The sequence below is a fragment of the Squalius cephalus genome (assembly GCF_949319135.1).
Source record: "Squalius cephalus genome assembly, chromosome: 16".
Taxonomy (NCBI): Eukaryota; Metazoa; Chordata; class Actinopteri; order Cypriniformes; family Leuciscidae; genus Squalius; species Squalius cephalus.
In genome coordinates this window covers 1,015,342-1,036,690 of record NC_137137.1, presented here as the reverse complement: position 1 = coordinate 1,036,690, position 21,349 = coordinate 1,015,342, and the positions used below count along the sequence as shown (strand labels likewise).

At 37.8% G+C, this 21,349-nt stretch overlaps 1 protein-coding gene across 1 annotated transcript; it reads left to right on the top strand.

The window, feature by feature from the left end:
• Positions 1-468: 468 nt before the first annotated feature.
• On the top strand, positions 469-20,096 carry mrps27 (mitochondrial ribosomal protein S27). Its single transcript, XM_079896840.1, has 11 exons — positions 469-581; positions 3,841-3,918; positions 4,014-4,084; positions 4,703-4,761; positions 6,237-6,351; positions 8,143-8,221; positions 8,307-8,422; positions 9,688-9,790; positions 11,407-11,549; positions 13,059-13,187; positions 18,902-20,096. The coding sequence occupies exons 1-11, from the start codon at positions 506-508 to the stop codon at positions 19,139-19,141; spliced, it is 1,209 nt and encodes a 402-aa protein (XP_079752966.1). The 5' UTR covers positions 469-505; the 3' UTR covers positions 19,142-20,096.
• Positions 20,097-21,349: the final 1,253 nt, after the last annotated feature.

The following is a 21,349-nucleotide window of genomic DNA, read 5'->3' as shown; positions in this document are numbered from 1 at the left end:
AGTACCTAACATAAGCAAAGATTAATAAAGGCTGTAAGAATATTTGCGTGTTGTGGTTCATTTGTATTATTTAATGGATCCAATAATGTTAACAAATGAGATGATAATGATATGAGCTTTTATCAACATTGATTTAAAGATTATAAAGTAACATCAGAAGAATAGTTTCTAATGTGTAATTAAATTGATTTCTGTGAAATCAGCAACTTTCTTTATGATATCAGACCGCCATCTATCGGGATCATCTATAATCACACTTGAACAAGAGGCTTGTAGGAATATTTCACTTTCCTCATGTTAAAAATAGCTTGAGCCTTGCTATTAAAATCTATTTCTCGGACGCGTGAATTCAGATTGTACTATTACAGACTCTCTGTGTTATTTATTTTTTTAACTCTACAAATAATAATATCTGTCATAATGGTATGCACCCAAGCAGACGCAGACGCATGCGCAGTGACTCTCTGTGCTCCCCCTCGCTCGTGCCGAATGGTTCAGTCTAAAGATGGCGGCCTCCATCCTGCAGCGCTGTCTCTTTCCCGTACAAACCCTTTCCAAATGTGTTAATTACAGATTAAGCGGTGAGTGTCACTATTAATGGATTGTCATAAAACTGTCATGCTTACGTCAGACAGAGATAGGTATAGAAGTATGTGCTTTAATCTTTAAGATAGACGCTTAGAGATGTGAATGAGAGGTGAACGCTAATGACACAAGATCACGTGTAAGTTAAATGTTTGTATACAACTCGGGTTTTTGAGTGATGATCATTATATATATAATATGTAACCTGACAATTCTGTAGCACAATGGCGTTATAATAATCATATTTCCCATATATTTCGTAGTGAGTAACTTCATTTATGTTATTGATCACATTATATGATGCTGATTCACAAGCTCTTAATTCGATTCCAATTCAATTTCGATTCATTTGGAGAAATATATATATAAATATATATATATCAGGTACTGTAGATGTAGATGTCTCTCTCTCTCTCAACTAATGCTGTAAACTGTACAGAGAACCCTGTCACTATAATATTACTGGTTAAAATGAATAAAAGAGTCCAAATTTCATTGCTTTTTATTTTTTTAGATATGGTTAATAATCAACACATAAGGAAGTATTATGATATAATTATATTTTTACTCTATTTTAAACATTTAAATGGTGGCTGTAATGAAATATTGTTTTTATGACAGATTTAAAAGGTTAGATCACCCAAAAAATGTAATTCTCCCATAATTTACTCACTCTCAGTAAAGGCCTTCTGAAGGGAAGCCATGTGTTTCTGTAAGAAAAATATCCATATTTATAACTTTATAAACTATAATCACTGGCTTCCGGTAACAGCCATATGTGTGTCTAGTTCCGGCGGAAGAGTGACCTCTGACCCGATGCATGACGAGTGACCTCTGACCCGACGCATGACGAGTGACCTCCGACCCCACGCATGACGAGTGACCTCCGACCCCACGCATGACGAGTGACCTCCGACCCCACGCATGATGAGTGACCTCCGACCCCACGCATGACGAGTGACCTCCGACCCCACGCATGACGAGTGACCTCCGACCCCACGCATGACGAGTGACCTCCGACCCCACGCATGACGAGTGACCTCCGACCCCACGCATGACGAGTGACCTCCGACCCCACGCATGACGAGTGACCTCCGACCCCACGCATGACGAGTGACCTCCGACCCCACGCATGACGATTGACCTCCGACCCCACGCATGACGAGTGACCTCCGACCCGACGCATGACGAGTGACCTCCGACCCCACGCATGACGAGTGACCTCCGACCCGACGCATGACGAGTGACCTCCGACCCCACGCATGACGAGTGACCTCCGACCCCACGCATGACGATTGACCTCCGACCCGACGCATGACGAGTGACCTCCGACCCGACGCATGACGAGTGACCTCCGACCCCACGCATGACGAGTGACCTCCGACCCCACGCATGACGAGTGACCTCCGACCCGACGCATGACGAGTGACCTCCGACCCCACGCATGACGAGTGACCTCCGACCCCACGCATGACGAGTGACCTCCGACCCGACGCATGACGAGTGACCTCCGACCCCACGCATGACGAGTGACCTCCGACGCATGACGAGTGACCTCTGACCCCACGCATGTCGAGTGACCTCCGACGCATGACGAGTGACCTCTGACCCCACGCATGACGAGTGACCTCCGACGCATGACGAGTGACCTCCGACCCGACGCATGACGAGTGACCTCCGACCCCACGCATGACGATTGACATCCGACCCGACGCATGACGAGTGACCTCCGACCCGACGCATGACGAGTGACCTCCGACCCGACGCATGACGAGTGACCTCCGACCCCACGCATGACGAGTGACCTCCGACCCCACGCATGACGAGTGACCTCCGACCCCACGCATGACGAGTGACCTCCGACCCGACGCATGACGAGTGACCTCCGACCCCACGCATGACGAGTGACCTCCGACCCGACGCATGACGAGTGACCTCCGACCCCACGCATGACGAGTGACCTCTGACTTGATGCATGACCTTTGACCTGTCGCATGACGAGTGACCTCTGACCTGACGCATGACGAGTGACCTCCGACCCCACGCATGACGAGTGACCTCTGACTCGATGCATGACCTTTGACCTGTCGAATGACGAGTGACCTCTGACCTGACGAATAAAGAGAGTGACCTCTGACACGATGAATCACTAGTGACCTCTGACCCTACGAATGACGAGTGACCTGACAAATGACGAGTGACCTCTGACCTGACGAATGACGAGTGACCTCTGACCCCACGCATGACGAGTGACCTCTGACTCGATGCATGACCTTTGACCTGTCGCATGACGAGTGACCTCCGACCCGACGCATGACGAGTGACCTCCGACCCCACGCATGACGAGTGACCTCTGACTCGATGCATGACCTTTGACCTGTCGAATGACGAGTGACCTCTGACCTGACGAATAAAGAGAGTGACCTCTGACACGATGAATCACTAGTGACCTCTGACCCTACGAATGACGAGTGACCTGACAAATGACGAGTGACCTCTGACCTGACGAATGACGAGTGACCTCTGACCTGATGAATGAAGAGTGACCTCTGACCCGATGAATCACGAGTGACCTCTGACCCTACGAACGACGAGTGACCTGACAAATGACGAGTGACCTCTGACCTGACGAATGACGAGTGACCTCTGACCTGACGAATGAAGAGTGACCTCTGACCTGACGAATGACGAGTGACCTCTGACCTGACGAATGACGAGTGACCTCTGACCTGACGAATGACGAGTGACCTCTGACCTGACGAATGACGAGTGACCTCTGACCTGACGAATGAAGAGTGACCTCTGACCCGATGAATCACGAGTGACCTCTGACCCGACGTATTAACGAACACAGAAGCGCAGAGGATAGAGAAAAACAAAACACGGATTGCGGATTAGAAGTCTAAAACGAGAGTTTTTAAAGGGAAATGTGGGAGGAGTTTGTTGTTTGAACAGCGAGAGGCGTCTACTCTCGTCGGGTCAAAGGTCATGTGTCGGGTCAGAGGTCATGTTTTGGGTGCATAAACACTAGGATGGCTTTAGGGCGAGTAAATAATGGGATCATTTACATTTTTGGTGAACTATTTCTAAGTTCTCAGCGCTGTCAAAATAAAAGTCCCACTTCCGGCACATCGGCCAAACAGGAAACCGTATCGGTATTTTAAAAGTGCCAAATATGGGTAGGCCACCAATCACAATGAAGATCAGCTGAGAGTAATATTCTGATTACCGCATTAAAGTGTGTGTTGGTTTCAGTCAGGAGGTGTTTGCTGTCCTCGGCGTACACTGACACGGCATTATGGGAGCAGAGGCAGAAGGACCCGCAGGACCTCGGTGAGACTCTCAGCCAATCGTGAAGGAGAACCGCTGTAAACACGCTTTAAACGAGATGAAGTGTGTATTAATGTGTGTATTAATGTGTTCTGCAGGACAGCTGGCCTCTCTGATGGACAGAACGTATGAGAGGAAGTTTCCCGTCAGCTCTTTGGTCATCGGCAGGGTGAGAGAGACACAATATTATTATATTGTTGCATTTATTTGACACTATATTTGCACATGTCGCTTCTGTATGTGAAGTTGCTTGTGGTTTCTCAATAATGTTTTTATTAGTATTAATAACAGAGACCAAACAACACACAAAACACTTTATTTTAAGGTGTCCTTGTTAAATATGTTACATGCACTTACCATAGTAATAACAGTAAATTATGCATAATTACATGCAAATAACCCTCAACCAAACCCTAATCCTACCCTAACCCTATAGTACGTACATGTAGTTAATTATTATTACTCAGCACTTAAATATATAATTACACTGTAACAACGACACCTGAAAATAAAGTGTAACCAATAAAGGGTTGTCAATAACAAAAAATAAACGAATAAACTTTAAAAAAGGAGGAAGATACATCACATAAACAAGAAAAATAATCATAGAATCACAGATATGCAGATCTTTAAATTCTTCTGCCATGTGAATGTTTGGATGATGGTTACTTATGGTTTAATATATTTTAGAATAATAATCAAACTGCATTTTTCTTGTGTGAATTCATGACTTATTTAAGATAAAATGGTTAATGAAGTAAATGTTTTAACATGTGCACATCTTTAGTTCATAGACACTTTATCATCAAGAGAAGAAGTTGATCAAGCGGAATATTACCTGTATAAGTGAGTATTACTCTTCAGATCTTTAAATATGTTCCTGTCTGCTCAACACTGCACTGGAAAAAAAGATTTTTCAATGTTGAAAATAAAATATAAGATTATTGGAGTATGTTTTACATCAAAATACTATTTCAGTCTTTCTACTTGGAGGATTTCATTTTTAATTCAATACTAGTTTCTCATGTCATGAGTTTCTGCTGACGATTAATTGTCTTACAAATTATTATTAACAATTTAATTTTGTTTCGTTCATGTCTCTTACAGTGTAAGCCTAATACTTTATTTTTTATTTTATTTGGAATCATATGTAATATAATAATACAAATTATAATAAAATAGGCCAAGATGATGATCTTTAACCCTCTGGTGCTTTTCGGTCATTTATTACCATAAAAGGTAACGTTAATAATTTTTGACTTTATCAGAATGGTATGAGACTTGGTAAAGGTTTGCCATTTGCTGGAAACTTACAAAAAAATTCATGGACAAGATTCGATAAGATAAAAAATTATGCATTTGTAATGAAGGGGAGACGAATTTCCTAGTGGAAGCGTCCGGTACTGCGGCTGAATAAAATCTCACTGAAAGCTCATTTTTTTGAGATATCAACGTAAAATTTATCTTAATCTTAATGGCTTTCATTTTCTCACAGTTTTAGAGTAAAACATGTTTTGGAAAATATATATTTCATTTTATTAAAAAAATATGAAAATATTATTTTTGTGCACTTTTCTCAACAATAAAATTTTTCATTTTTTAAAAACTTTTTCCAGTTCAGCAATAATCTGCCAAGTGTCGTCTTTAAAGAGAGATCAAACTTCAGTCTGTGATCCAAAGCACTCAAGATTTATGAGAGTTTAAGTTGGAAATTAAATTTTTAGGTCAATGCTCAAAAAGTGGCACCATAAATTAATCTGTACCATAAAATCCCCTATAAATACAACATATTAAATAAAAAACATAATTTAACTCAAATATATCACATTTCATTGAAATAAAAAAAAATTCTATTATTTTTTTAGATGCCATGCGAGGAGCACCAGAGGGCTAATGCTTTGAAAATGAAATATAATATAATGTAGTGTAATACAATATAATGTAATGTAATATAAATAATATAATGTAATATAATATAATATAATATAATATAATGTAATATAAATAATATAATGTAATATAATATAATATAATATAATGTAATATATGATATAATTTAATCTGATTAAACCCACAAACCTTCATTTCATATGAGGCAAGATCTTTGTTTGTTTATAACAGTGGTTTTTCTTTTTTTAATATTCTCTGCAAAAATGTGAATATAATCTGCACAATTATTGCGATTTGATCGACTAGCGATGATCAGAAGACTGATCAATAACAGTGACAGGCCTGTTTCTGAGTGAAGAGTGTTTTCCTGAGGTGTTGGATCACCTCTGAGTGTGTGTGTGTGTGTGTGTGTGTGTGTGTGTTCTCGTCAGGTTTCGTCACAGTCCGAACTGCTGGTACCTGCGGGACTGGAGCGTTCACAGCTGGTTCCGGCAGTGTCTGAAACACGGAGCCCGAGATAAAGCCCTTTACACACTGAAGAACAAGGTGTGGAGAAGTCCACGCATGCTTTCACTTCACCAATGAGTTCAAGTCTGAGGGCTCCATCACACACACACACACACACACACACACACACTGAGGGCTCCATCACACACACACACACACACACACACACACACACACACACACACACACACACACACACACACACACACACACACACACACTGAGGGCTCTATCACACACACACACTGAGGGCTCTATCACACACACACTGATGGCTCTATCACACACACACACACACACACACACACACACACACACTGAGGGCTCTATCACACACACACACTGAGGGCTCTATCACACACACACACACACACACACTGAGGGCTCTATCACACACACACACTGAGGGCTCTATCACACACACACACTGAGGGCTCTATCACACACACACACACACACACACTGAGGGCTCTATCACACACACACACTGAGGGCTCTATCACACACACACACACACACACACACACTGAGGGCTCTATCACACACACGGTGTAATGCAGCGTCAGGCGCGACGCAAGTGTGTTTTGTGAGTTTCAGCCCGACGCAAATTTCATTTTCTCGTCCTGCGCCTCGTTGTTTAAATAGAAAATGCATCTGTGTCCATGGGCGGCTGGTCTGAGAACCAGGTGTGTGTTCAGGAGCGTTGTTGGAACGTTGTTGGAGCGTTGTTGGAGCGTTGTTGGAGCGTTGTTGGAGCGTTGTTGGAGCGTTGTTGGAGAGTTGCTGTTTTGAGGAACTGAAATAGACTGCTCTAAAGTCAATGGCACAATATTTTTTATTTTATTTAATGAGCGTGTTATATGCGTAATATGCACCTATAGGCGGGTCCACAATGCACTTACACTGCTTATTACACACACACTCTGCTTATTACACACACACTCTGCTTATTACACACACACTCTGCTTATTACACACACACTCTGCTTATTACACACACAGGGATGCGCACCAGCACACAAACATGCCAGATATTAAAAATAAAAGGATTACAATGTAAAAGATGATTATAGTGTACATAAAGATATGGTGAATCCGGCTTGTCACGTTGATGGTCTGCTTGAGCTTTAACCACACACACACACACACACACACACACAGACACACAGAGCTTTAACCTCGCGCACGAGCAGATCCGTTTAATTCCTCCGTGTAAATAGCGAATCCACCGCGGCGCGAGCGCAACTGGCTTTTAAAGGGAATGTGAGATGAGACTCTGATTGGTTTATTGCACGTTACGCCCAAAACACACCCATTACTCATTAAGAGAATAGAGACAAAACACACCCATTACTCATTAAGAGAATAGAGACAAAACACACCCATTACTCATTAAGAGAATAGAGACAAAACACACCCATTACTCATTAAGAGAATAGAGACAAAACACACCCATTACTCATTAAGAGAATAGAGACAAAACACACCCATTACTCATTAAGAGAATAGAGACAAAACACACCCATTACTCATTAAGAGAATAGAGACAAAACACACCCATTACTCATTAAGAGAATAGAGACAAAACACACCCATTACTCATTAAGAGAATAGAGACGACACTTTTAGACCAGCGCCGGGAGCGCCGACCATTTGTCCCGTCGTTAAACTAGCAAAAGTGGATTCAGACACACACTAAGTGCACTTGCGCTTTAGACCATGAGCTTAGATCATTAAAATAGGGCTCTACGAGTGTTAGATCATTAAAATAGGGCCCTATGAGTGTTAAACATGTATGTTTTGCTGAAGAAATGTGTTGTTGTCTTGCAGGTTCAGTTCGGCATGTTTCCTGACGACTTCACCTTTAATCTCCTGATAGACTCCTTTATAAAGGACTCAGACTTCAAGGGTTTGTAATGCTGTTGTTTGCCACATGAATCCCGTGTAAGTTCATTTGTTGGGCTCATGAATCCCACTTTGCGTGTTGAATCCAGGAGCGTGTTCAGTGGTGGAGGAGGTGATGCTTCAGGAGGCGTTCGAGCGACTCTCCACACAGATCCTGTCGCTTCACGCTCTCAGCAAATATCTGGCAACCAAACCTGAACTCAGCGTGAGTCGAACGGCAAAGACATGAGCTTCTACCTCAGTGTTTCTGCACAAATATCTAAACATTCTTTTACTGGTGAAGAAAAATGACTGAAGATATTAAGATTAAGATATTTAAATTAAATTAATTTGTGCTTAAAGCAAGAAAAAGAAAAATGCTTGTAGGGTCAGAAAAATCATCTTATTTTCCCTTTGAATTAAGTTGATTTTTCTGATTTGGCAGATATTTGTTCCAGGGTTATTATTACAACTGAAATGAAAACCATTTTTGTTACTTGAAACTTAAATAAAATTGAATATAAAAAAAGTGAAGTGTATTTCCCATCTTCGTTTAGTTTAACTTGATGTACTAAAAAAAAAACATTAAAAATGAGATAAATGAATAAAAACTATTTAATAAAAACAAAAATATAGGAGAAAATCACAAAAACACATCAAATTACTACAAGTTTAACTGAAATTAAAACAGAAAATATTAATATGAAATCTAATTCAAAATATTAATAAAAACTAAATCACATTAATAAAAAGTACTAAAATAACACTGATTTGTTCGTTTTAAGCACAAATTTGCTTAATTTTGATAAAAAGTCATATATCTTGATTTAAAGGGATCCTAAAATGCCTTTTCACAAAATGTAAAATAAGTCTCTGATGTTCCCAGAGTGTGTGTGTGAAGTTTCAGCTCTAAATACCCCACAGATATTTTTATATAGCATGTTAAATTTGTCACTTTTTGAGGGTGAGCGAAAACGCACCGTTTTTGTGTCTGTCCCTTTAAATGCAAATGAGCTGCTGCTCCCGGCACAGGGGGCGGAGCTTCAAGAGCTCACGTGTTATCAGCTCCTATTACCTCACACACACACACTGATTTTTTTTTTACAGTTTTAGTCATTGATTAGCATATTCTGTCATGATAATCTATAAATCGTGTTCAGGGGGCGGGGTTTATGTAAATTCTAGGGTTGGTGATGTCACTAACCCGGGAGGAATGTGGTGTAGTCTCTACCAGCCGTTTGTTGTAGTCCTTAAAAAGCGATTTCTGTAAAAGCAAATATCTCCCTTTGCTCTGAACTTTGAGTGTCGTAACTTTACAGATGTTGTTTATGCTCAAACAGCAACATTACACACTAACTAAAGTTAGAAAAGTCAAATCATAATCAACCAGCCCTTTAAGAATGTTTAGATATTTGTGCTGGAAAACAAGAGGAAGAATATATATTTTTGTGTGTGTTAATTGTGAAATGTGAATTCTGTGTGATCGTCCAGTGGCAGGAGGAGAGGATCATGGGAGCGTCTCTGATGTTGGTCGGACTGAAGCAGGAAAACTCCGTCGGCTTCAGCGCTCGACTTCTGGGACTCGCTCTCATCGGTGTGTGTCTTACACAACTACACTCTTAAATCAAGATATGTTTACTGGAGAAGCAGAACGACTGAAGATGTGAAGTGCGGATGGGAGTGTGAAGCTCTGCGGCCGATTGTTGAATTAAAACACACACAGAAGCAACAGCTCATTCCCATCAGGATCAACACAATTTACCAAGAGCGGATCATGTTCAGTGCAAATACACGCTTTTTTGAGTTAAATAATGGAGCAAACACCAGCAAACCACAGTCAGTCATGTGATTTATTACATAAATGTAATAAAAGGGAAATGTCTGAAAGGGAAACTCCTACAAATGCATGTGCATGTTGGGTGTGATGCATTACTCAGCAAGTCATTTAATTACTTTTAGTAAATTAGGGGATTACTTTTATTTTTTCTGTCATTTAATTACAGTCACTTCTGATGTAATTGCGTTAAATACTGTATAGAATGACCAATTCTCTAAAACAATCGTGGATTTAACATCAAAATGTAGCATCTAATGTTCAAATTTATGTTTTTAATGTAACCAGTCAGATTAAAAATAATTTATGCAATTTTATATTATTTATTTGAAAGATTTAAACGAGCCGTTTCATGTATTGCTCAGCTGGATGAGGTTGATTGAAAGTAATTAGCAATTACTCAATTACTAATTAGTAATTAGTACAGAAATAATGACTTTTTGTTTTAGAGTAACAGATCCTGGTTTAACCCCTTAACTGTCACCCCCCTTTTTGAGAATGGATATTAAAATGCACTATTCAAACTTAAATGGATGTAATTCAAGAATGCTTTGGAATATAGACCTAAGTTTGGTCTTGTTTTAAAGAAAACACTCAGCAGATTATTACTGAAGTGAAAGCACTTTAAACTTAAAACTTAAAAATTTAAGTATGAAAAAGTTATGGAAGTTTAAATTTACAGTAAATGTAATATACTGTACTTAATTTTTTTCTTTTATATAAAATGTATATTTTACAAAATATTTTTTACTATAAAATTAAAGCCATATATCTAACCAAGTTGTGTTCCAAATTTGAAGTTGATATCACAAAAAAATGAAGTTCCCATGAGATTTTGTTTAGGCGTAATACCAAAAATAGCCACCGGGTGACATACATTCCATTGAATTTAATTGTATGCATTCTGCCATAACAAATTAATAAAGTTCTGTCCAAATATCACTTTAAAGGATTAAGATATTAGTAAATCTGGAGCTTTGTCCAGATATTTTGTGAATTAAGTGAAGGTTTTTTTTTTTTTTTTTACTTCACAATTTTTCACTTTTTAAGTTTTTTCCATTTTTTTCAGCAATAATCTGTATCTTCTTTAAAGAGAGACCAAACTTCAGTCTGTGATTCAAAGCATTCAAGATTTATAAGAGTTGAAGTTGAAAATTAAATTTTTAGGTCAATGCTCGAAAAAAAAAACATAACTTAATTAGTACCATAAATACAAAATATTAAATAAAAAACCACTATTGAACTCAAATATAGCACATTTCATTGAAATAAAGAAATATTTCTGTGTTTTTTGAGCTTCCGTGCGAGGAGCACCAGAGGGCTAATGCTTTGAAACTGAAATATAGTGTAATATTGTAATCTGTGATGTTGCGCAGGTAAAGTGGAGCTGTCAAGAGGAATCCACGCGGTGTTCCACCAGATCCCGCTGATGTGGACCTCGGGTTATCTGGGACGAGCGCTCGCCCTCATCGACACTGTGTGCTGCGACTTCACACACGTCAAGTTATCTCAGGAAGTCGTGAGTATCTCAAACCAGATCTGAATGACTGTAATGAGGGCTTTCCGTGTTGCATATCTATCTCGCCTGAGGGAGAAGTTTAAAGAGAATCCGCATAAATTATGCTTTTTGAAGTAAACGTTTGAGATCACTGAACATAAACTCTCTTCTGGAGTCGATTAGGATCTTTTCCATCTTCATGTTCTGTTTGATCAAGCTCCAGTTCTTCTCTATATATCAGTGTCAGTGTTCCTGAACTCCTGAAACGCCTCCATTAGTCTTGAGTTTCTCCCGGGAACGAACACGTCACAATATTCCTCATTATAATAATTCATGTGCAGAATAAAGGGGCGGGGCCTGGTTGAGTTAGTTAGTAGTGTGTTAAACTGGCGGTTATGGTAATTAGGGGCGGGACATTTCACAAACACACTCGAAGCGCTCAACCAATTAGAACACCCTGATCCAGCCGACCAATCAGAGCATAGTGTGCTTTTCAGAAGGAGGGGCTTCATAGAGACAGGAAGTAAACAGAGCGTTACTGACAGACTGGGAAGAGAGGAGCCGCAACAATGGAGAATATGAGGAAAATAATCAACATTCATAGTTAAAATTCTGACTTGAATGACAAAAAAAATCATAACCATCATAATCATGCAACTTGAAAGGTCATATTCTTGAATAAAAAGTTGAAATTCTGACTTTCAAAATTATGACATACTAAGTTGAAATGACAAAAAGTCAAAATTATGAAATATGTAGTCATGATATTAAATATAATTATGATATAAAAATCATAAAAATGACATAAAAATTCAAAACATCACATACACATCAAAATTATGACATACAAGTGGAAAATTATGACTTTAAGTCATATTCTTAAATAAAAAGTTGAAAATCTTACTTTAATGTCAATTTTTACATAAAAATTAAAATTTATTACGTTTTTGAGAGATAAGTTGAAAACTAAATTATGATTTAAGTCGAATTTATGACAAAAAAGTATATTTAAAAAGTTACAAATTTTGACATTAAGTCGGAATTATGATATAAAAAATGTATTAAAAAATTTAAATTCTGACTTAAATGAGATAAAAATTACAGTCAAAAATATGACACATACAAGTTGCAATTATGACTTAAAAGGTCATTCTTAAGTCAAAAATCCTGACTTTCAAGATTGACATAAAAACAAAATTATGACAAAATAAGTTGAAATGACAAAAAGTAAAAATGATGAAATAAGAAGTCATAATTATATTAAAAACTCGAAATTCTTAAATAAAAAGTTGAAATTCTGACTTAAATGTCATAATTGACACAAAAAAATCATAAAAATGACACACCGAAATGATGAAATTGAAGTCAAAATGCATGAAACCTGTTCTAGTGGAGACTAGAGACAACAAGACTTTGAGAAGAGCCATTAAATATCCTCTTGAATGAATTTTACACTTGTCACTTTGATTAAACTCATCAGATGTTCTGCAGTGTGATGTTCCTGAGTGCTGAAGCATCTGTGTGTTTCAGCTGGACAGTGTGGAGAAGATCCTGCAGGATCTGTCAGAGATTCCCGATGGACAGATCTCAGCGAACGACAGCGATGAGGAAGATCATCTCGAGAGACTCAAACTGCCGGAGTACATGAAGCGCTTCAAGGTCAGCTTCCCTCACATCAAATATCATCAACATTTATACTGTACGTTCCAGAGATGGGGGACTCGAGGCTCATGACTTGACTCGAGTCGCAAATTTAAGGACTTGAGACTTGCTTGACTAAATTAAGAAAATGACTCGACTTGACTTTGACTTGAGATCCAATGACTCGAGACTTGACTTGACTTGAACTGTGTGACTCGAGAATGACTTGATATACATTTTTATATAAATCATTGCAACATCAATTGATGAACAGAATGAAAGCAACGGAACCATTGACGCCAGTCATCAGATTCTGCGCGATTGCGTGACGCTGCACAAGCCCAGAGAAAACACATCGCGGTGAGCGCGCTAAATACAAAACCATCTCCCAGCATCGCTTCTTTTTGGATATAAACACTAGAAATTGACCATATTCATACACGAAGATTTGCTGTACGCATATCGGACGACCATCACAACCTCGAACAGTCGAACTTCATTCACCACGTCTAAAAGTAAGGCTTGTTTAACCTGTTTGTTATAGTTAATTTGACTATCTTTAAATCTAGAGAGAATATTGGTCAAAACAGCATGCCTCTTTATACACAATTATGTTTACAAATGTAGCTTAATGTTGTCAATATTCAAATGATAATTAATGATGGCATATGTTTTGTATAACATTTGCCACATTTCTTTCCAATCATGCTTTAAAGCCAAATATGTCGTTCTTTCCAATGACGAAAGACAACATAGAAAACTGTTAATGTTTTGTCGTGTGTTTCTCTTAAAGCAGGGTTAGATGTTTTCTGTTGGGGGCAAAATGCCAGCAGAATTAATATGCACCCAAAATTCAAAATGTGGTGGAAAAATTGCCCTAGTATGAGTTATTTTCATAATTATAACATATGATATTAAAAAATATTTCCAGAATATTGGCGCGATTGCAAATGTGATAATGATTTTATAAAACAGTTCAGTAAACAAAGAGTGAATATTGTGATGTGACATTTTAGGCAAGGCAAGTTTATTTATATAGCACATTTCATACACAATGGCAATTCAAAGTGCTTTACATAGAAGAAATTAAAAATAAGAAAAAGAAATAAGAATAATTAAAACAGTTTAGAAAAATAAAAAATAAAATACAGTACTGTACAGTCGGACGAACAGTGGCACAGTGCTCATTCAGTAAATGCACAGCTAAACAGAAGTGTTTTGAGTCTGGATGTGAATGTGAGACAGTAGGAGCACGTCTGATCTCCTCTGGAAGCTGTTCCAGCATAATAGCTAAAGCAGACTCGCCATGCTTAGAGTGAACCCTGGGTGTTTCTAGCTGATATGATCCTAGTGATCTGAGTGATCTGTTGGGTTTATATTCAGTGAGCATATCTGCAATATATTGAGGTCCTAGGCCATTGAATGATTTATATACCAGTAATAATACTTTAAAATCAATCCTAAATGTAACTGGGAGCCAGTGTAAAGACCTGAGGACTGGTGTGATGTGTTCATGTGTTCTGGTTCTGCTCAGCGTTCTGTATGAGCTGACACTGTCTTATGGTGTTTTTGGGAAAGTCCATTACAATAATCCACCCTGCTGGTGATGAAAGCATGCACAAGTTTCTCTAAGTCTTGACTGGAAACAAAGCATCTAATTCTTGCAATATTTTTCAGATGATAGTATGCTGATTTAGTTATTGCTTTGACATGACTACTGAAACTAAGGTCTGACTCTAGTGTCACACCAAGATTCCTGATGTGATGTTTAGTTGTTTGACCCCTAGAGTGAAGGTATGCGTTCACCTTGAGAACTTCATCTTTGTTTCCAAACGCAATGACTTCAGTTTTGTCTTTGTTTAACTGAAGAAAGTTTTGGCACATCCAACTGTTGACTTCATCAATGCATTGGCACAGGGAGTCAATGGGGCTGTAATGGTTAGGCGATAGGGCTAAGTAGAGCTGTGTGTCGTCTGCATAGCTGTGGTAGATCTGTGTGTCGTCTGCAGAGCTGTGGTAAGAGATCTGGTTCTCTCTCATTGTTTGGCTCATTGGGAGCATATACAGGTTGAACAGGAGTGGTGCAAGAATTGAGCCTTGAGGGACTCCGCATGTCATGGATGTCCACTCAGACTTATGATCTCCTATACTCACATAATAACCTTTCCCTTCTACTCACTTATAAATGTTGGGTTAAAAATAACCCAATTAATAACCCAACTATGGGGTGGTATAGCACCTTCCCAACTATTTAACCCAACAGTCGGGTTATTTCTAGAAATTACCCAACGATTTTAAAAATTACCCAATATTTTTGGAAAATAACCCAACATATTGACCCAATATGTGTAACCCAACGAGTGGGTTAAACAAATAACCCAACTTTTTTTTACTGTGTAAGTAAGACCTGAACCATTTTAGGACTATCCCAGAAAGCCCCACAGTTTTCCAGCCTGTCCAGAAGTGTGTCGTGATCGACAGTGTCAAATGCAGCACTGAGGTCGAGTAGTATAGTACCTGAATCAGTATTTAAGCGAATATCGTTTATTATCTTTATGAGCGCTGTCTCTGTGCTGTGGTGCGGTCGGAAACCAGATTGAAAATTGTCAAAGTATCCATTCGAGCATAAGAATTTGTTCAGCTGATTGAAGACAACTTTTTCAATGATCTTGCCTATGAAAGGAAGATTTGAGATCGGTCTATAGTTGCTTAATATGGTCTTATCCAGATTGCTCTTTTTCAGGAGGGGCTTGACAACTGCAGTTTTCAGGGAGTTTGGAAAACTCCCAGAGAGAAGTGAGACATTTACCACTTCTAGGAGATCTGCTTCTAAACTGTTTAGACATAATATTATAGACATAATATTCCAAATATTCTCAGTTTTTGCTCTAGTTCTTCAATGACAATAGTTCCAAACAAGCCACAGAAAGAGTTATGCGTATTTGTGATTCAGTGACCTAGTTGCTTAGTTCCAGAACGAATCTGCCTAGAACAAATCCGTTGAACGAATGCTTCTATGACTCGTACATTAAGACGGTGATTTGGCGGATTTAACTTAATTAAAAATATATAATTTATATAAAGGGGATGCCAGTTTGAAGAATGCCATTTGGTGGCATAGGAACCATTATACTTGAATTGTGAGTTGTTTAATACCTTTTAATGGACTTCTGCAATGTTTGAGGCATATTTATTTTTTCATGCTTTAATGTTGGCCTAATTTCAGTTACATTTACATTTTAGGCTATGTAGTTTGAAATTTTATTTATTTGTATTTTTTAGATTTTTATTGTAGTAACCACTCAGCTGTATGTGGAAATGCATATTTAAAAAAATGTTGCAAATAAAACCATAGTCCACAACTTCTGTAGTTTTAACTTATTTTAATATATAAATTCAGTGAAATCATCAAACGTTTGTATGACTTGCCAGTGACTTGTGACCCAAGCTACGACTTGACTTGACTTGCTTTTCACAAAATTGACTTGGACTTGCTTGAGACTTGAGGGTTAAGACTTGAGACTTGCTTGAGACTTGCACATGTGTGACTTACTCCCACCTCTGGTACATTCTCATAAACACCTTCCAAACTTTCTCAGAGAGTGTGTTAGTGTTTGTCGGATCTCAGAGGAAACTGTTAATGAATAAATACATTATTAACAAATAACAAACAAGCATATTCTCAGGTCTCTAAATGATGAACATGATCTGATGAACCTGTCGCACTCAATCTCAGTCTCTGATCGATCATTTACACTCTTTTATCAAGTAAAAGTCTTTTAGTGTAACTGTACAAACATCCTTCAGCTCGAGCTTCATGAGTCTTTCTGCTGTTAAATCTGACCTGATTTAATAAAGTAAACACAAGTATAACTTTGATATTGTTAGTGATATTTCAGCTGGACTGAAGCAGCTTCGCTTTACTTGATTATCCATTATTTTTGAAGAAAAATCACGAGTTTCAAATATGATCATCAGGCTTTTGAGGAGGGTTTATTTGTTCATCTCTGTATTCCATTGCATTATATGTTACAGAGCGTTGATTATAAAACCAAGCATTTAAATATAATCTTACTAAAACATTATTGGCAGATATTAATATTTATATGCATTTTAGGTCAATATTCTGCTATACTGTTATAAAGATCTCATTGATTTACATTGCAAGCATCATAATTTCATATAAATATCAGCATCTGCAGCATATTGTGCTCAGTTTGAGTCTCTGAATAAAACTAAGATGTTTTTTCCTCCATATTCTCACGATATCAGACGATATGAGCCAAATTTGTGCTTAAAACAAGACAAAAAACAAATGTCTGACAATAGGGTCAGAAAAGTAATCTTGCTTTCTGTTTGAATTAAGATTATTTTTCTGACTCCATTGTCAGATATTTGTTCTAGTTTTAAACACAAACTCACTTCATTGTTCAGTCTTAATATCTTCAGTCATGTTGCTTCTTCTCCAGTAAATGTGTCTTGATTTCAGAATGTTTAGATATTTGTGCTGGAGAACGAGACAGAAACACTGAGGAAGAACTTTTTTTTTTTTTGGCAGAATTAGTTTTTCCAATGTTTTTGTTTTGTTTTTAAATAGTTTTTATTAATTTAGTTACAAATATTTTTTAGTACATAAAACTAAACTAAAAATGGGAAATACAATTCAGCTAGTTTATATATATATACTGTATATACTATATAATTTTATTTCAATTAACACATATATTTCATTTCAAGTAACAAAAATGGTTTTAGTTTCAGTTATAACAACAACCCAGGAACAAATATCTGCAAAATCTACTTAATTCTAATGGAAAATAAGATCATTTTTCTGACCCCACTAGAATTTTTCTTTTTCTTGTTTTAAGCAAAAAACTCATTTAATTTTTTATTAAGACAAGAATTAATATCTTCAGTCATTTTGCTTCTCCAGTAAATGCATCTGGTGCTCTTTGGTCAGTTTTGACCGAAAATCTTTACTTTTTTCTTTTTTCTTCTTCATCGGAATGATACTTGGTGAAGGTTTTGGCACTTGTTATGTGAACACACAAAAAAATCATGGACATGATTCGAACAGGTTAAATGTTCCTGAAAACAATAGTCACACTTGAGCTCCATTTATGAAAATGAAATGAGAAATGAATGAGACGAGTTTCCTCTAGTGGAAGCGTGTGGAACTGCAGCCGAACTACATCTCACTGAACGCTCATTTACTGAGATATCAACCTCAGATTTTTAACACAACTTGTTTAGATTTATGGCTTTGATTTTCTCACAGTTTTAGAGTAAAACATGTTTTTGGAAATATATATTTCATATAAAAATTGAAAATAGTATTTTTGCACATTTTTCATAACAATAAATGTTAAATTCTGTAGCTTTTTAAGCTGCATATAATATGCAATATGCAGCATATGCATATGCAATAATCTGCCGAGTGTCGTCTTTGAAAAGAGATCAAACTTCAGTCTGTCGCTCTAAAGCGTTCAAGATTTACCAGTTTACGTTGGATATAGAATTTTCAGGTCTATGCTCAAAAAGTGAATAAATGGATTATAAATACAGAGTAAATATAATTTAGTACCATAAAATCCCCTGAAAAATACAAAATATTAAATAAAAAACATTATCGAACTAAAATATAGTACATTCATTTCATTGGTTAAGAATATTGTGATATTTGTGCTGGAAAGCGAGAGGAAGAGCTGTAATCTGTGACGGTGTTTCGTCAGGAGCTGAAGGACCGTCTTGTGGCTCAGGATCAGACAGACCCGAGGAGCCTGGACTCGCTGGTGTCGGATCTGACCCGGGACACACTGGCGGCCTGTGAGGAGTCGGATCTGGCCCAGTACCGGCAGACGGTGTGTGACTGGGAGGCCGAGAGACACCAGCTCATTCAGAGAGAGAGAGAGACGAAAGAGAAGAGGCAGGAGGAGCGTCTGAACAAACAGCGGGTCGGTGCGGCCCAGTGACCGACAGGCATTGTTTCTCATGTTTATTGTCTTTGGTTGGGTGGATTGAGATAAAGATTTGTGTGTTAATATTATTTGGATTCTTTTTCAACGGCCTGTAAATCTGAACAGAATAAATAAACGATGAAAATACTCTTATTTAGTCTGTCCTGTCACACTGTACGCACTGAAATAACAGGATTTACACTGAACGTCTGGAGGTTTTTCATGTTTTTATAAGAAGTGTTTTCTGTTCACTAAATCTGATCAAACATACAGTAAAACAGTGAAATATTATTCTAATGTAAATTCTCTATGTGAATATATAGTAAAGTGTAATTTATTCCTGTGATCAAAGCTGAATTTTCAGCATCATTACTCCAGTCTTCAGTGTCACATGATCCTTCAGAAATCACTCTAATATGATGATCTGATGATCAAGAAACATTTATGATTATTATCAGTGTTCATATGTTTGTGGAAACTGATACATTTTATCTTTCAGGATTCTTTGATGAATAGACCGTTCAAAAGAACAGCGTTTATTTGAAACAGAACCTTTTGTAACATTATAAATGTCTTTACTGTCACTTTTGATCAATTTAATGTGTCCGTGATGAATAAAAGTATTTAGTTATGTTAATTTTAAATCTTACTTATCCCAAACTTTTGAGTGTTAATGTATCACAGTTTCCACAAAAATATGAACATTGATAATAATCATAAATGTTTGAGCATCAGATCCTCATATTAGAGTGATTTCTGAAGGATCATGTGACACTGAAGACTGGAGTAATGATGCTGAACATTCAGCTTTGATCACAGGAATAAATTACACTTTACTGTATATTCACATAGAAAACAGATGATTTACATTATAATAATATTTCATATTTTTACAGTATTTTTTATTAAATAAGTGCAGCCGTGGTGAGCCTTGGTGAATAAACTCTTTCACGTTATTCTGATTATTATTTTCTCGTGTCTCAGCTGTCAGTTCATTCTTCAGTTTTCTGTGTGTGTGTGTGTGTGTGTGTGTGTGTGTGTGTGTGTGTGTGTGTGTGTGTGTGTGTGTGTGTGTGTGTGTTTTGTCTCATGTATTACACACACTGTAATCGATCCGCTTCCAGCTCAAACAATCCGGCGCTTCTGCTGTAATTCTGCACCTTCATGTTTAGTGTTTCTCGATGGCGACGTCGTTCCCTTTCCAGCGAACACACACACACACAATCCCAACGGACATACACACAATCCCAGTGAACACGCACACAATCCCAGCGGACAAAACACATTCTGTTCTGTGGCTTATCAGGAGACTCGGACAAAAGGGCCAGAATCAGATCCGAAGCTGTTTTCAGGAATTCTTTTATCTTTCTAGTGAATTTCGGAGAGATTCTGCTCCTGCAATTGGTGGAAAACTCTTTCCCAGTGTAAAACAAGATGCACATTGTAATGGGTGTGTGATATCAATCTGTCTTTATGTGTTTATAGATTTAGGGAAGCTTTTTCTCACACTACGATGTTGCAGAATCATGTTGAGATCAAACATTACAATATTCCTCAGTGTTTCTGTCTCGTTTTCCAGCGCGAATATCTAAACATTCGTAAATCAAGACACATATACTGGAGAAGAAGCAAAATAAGAAGAAGATATTAAGATATTAAATGAGTTTGTGCTTAGAACAAAAACAAATATCCGTCAGTGGACTCAGAAAAATATAATTCAAAGGGAAACAAGTTTATGTTTCTGACTCCATCGTGTCCGTTACATTTAATCATTAAGCAGAAATATGCGAGCTGTCAATCATATTTAGTGGATGAAGTGGGCGGTAATCAGGAGGTTATTTTTCCACCAAATTTGATTTGTGAAATTTATGGCGTGTCAGATGTGATATGAACCATAAGCCATATAGGAAGCGGTTTCATGTATCATCTCTTAACTGACAGGTACAAAATGAATCAAATGTATTCTGGGCCTTTTTATCCAGTAATTTCATTATGATGGTGGACAGAGTGAGCTTTAATTTGATTGGTTCTTGGTATCAAGCGACTGTTTCCTCTGCTCTGTTTAGCTCTTCATGTAAAAATGATTTATTTGGGCTGTTCCGGCACGTAACCCAAACCTCTGAGAGTGATATGAATCTGAGGCTGATTCTAATCATGTGAAGCTGAAATCTCATTTGGATCCCGATTAAAGCTTTTCCCTCTTCTATCTGCAACGCGTTACAT

Coding starts and splice junctions, on each gene's coding strand:
- mrps27 (XM_079896840.1), top strand. CDS start 506: ATGGCGGCCTCCATCCTGCAGCGCTGTCTCTTTCCCGTACAAACCCTT. Junction 3,919..4,013: donor GAAGGACCCGCAGGACCTCG/GTGAGACTCTCA, acceptor TGTGTTCTGCAG/GACAGCTGGCCTCTCTGATG. Junction 4,085..4,702: donor GCTCTTTGGTCATCGGCAGG/GTGAGAGAGACA, acceptor GCACATCTTTAG/TTCATAGACACTTTATCATC.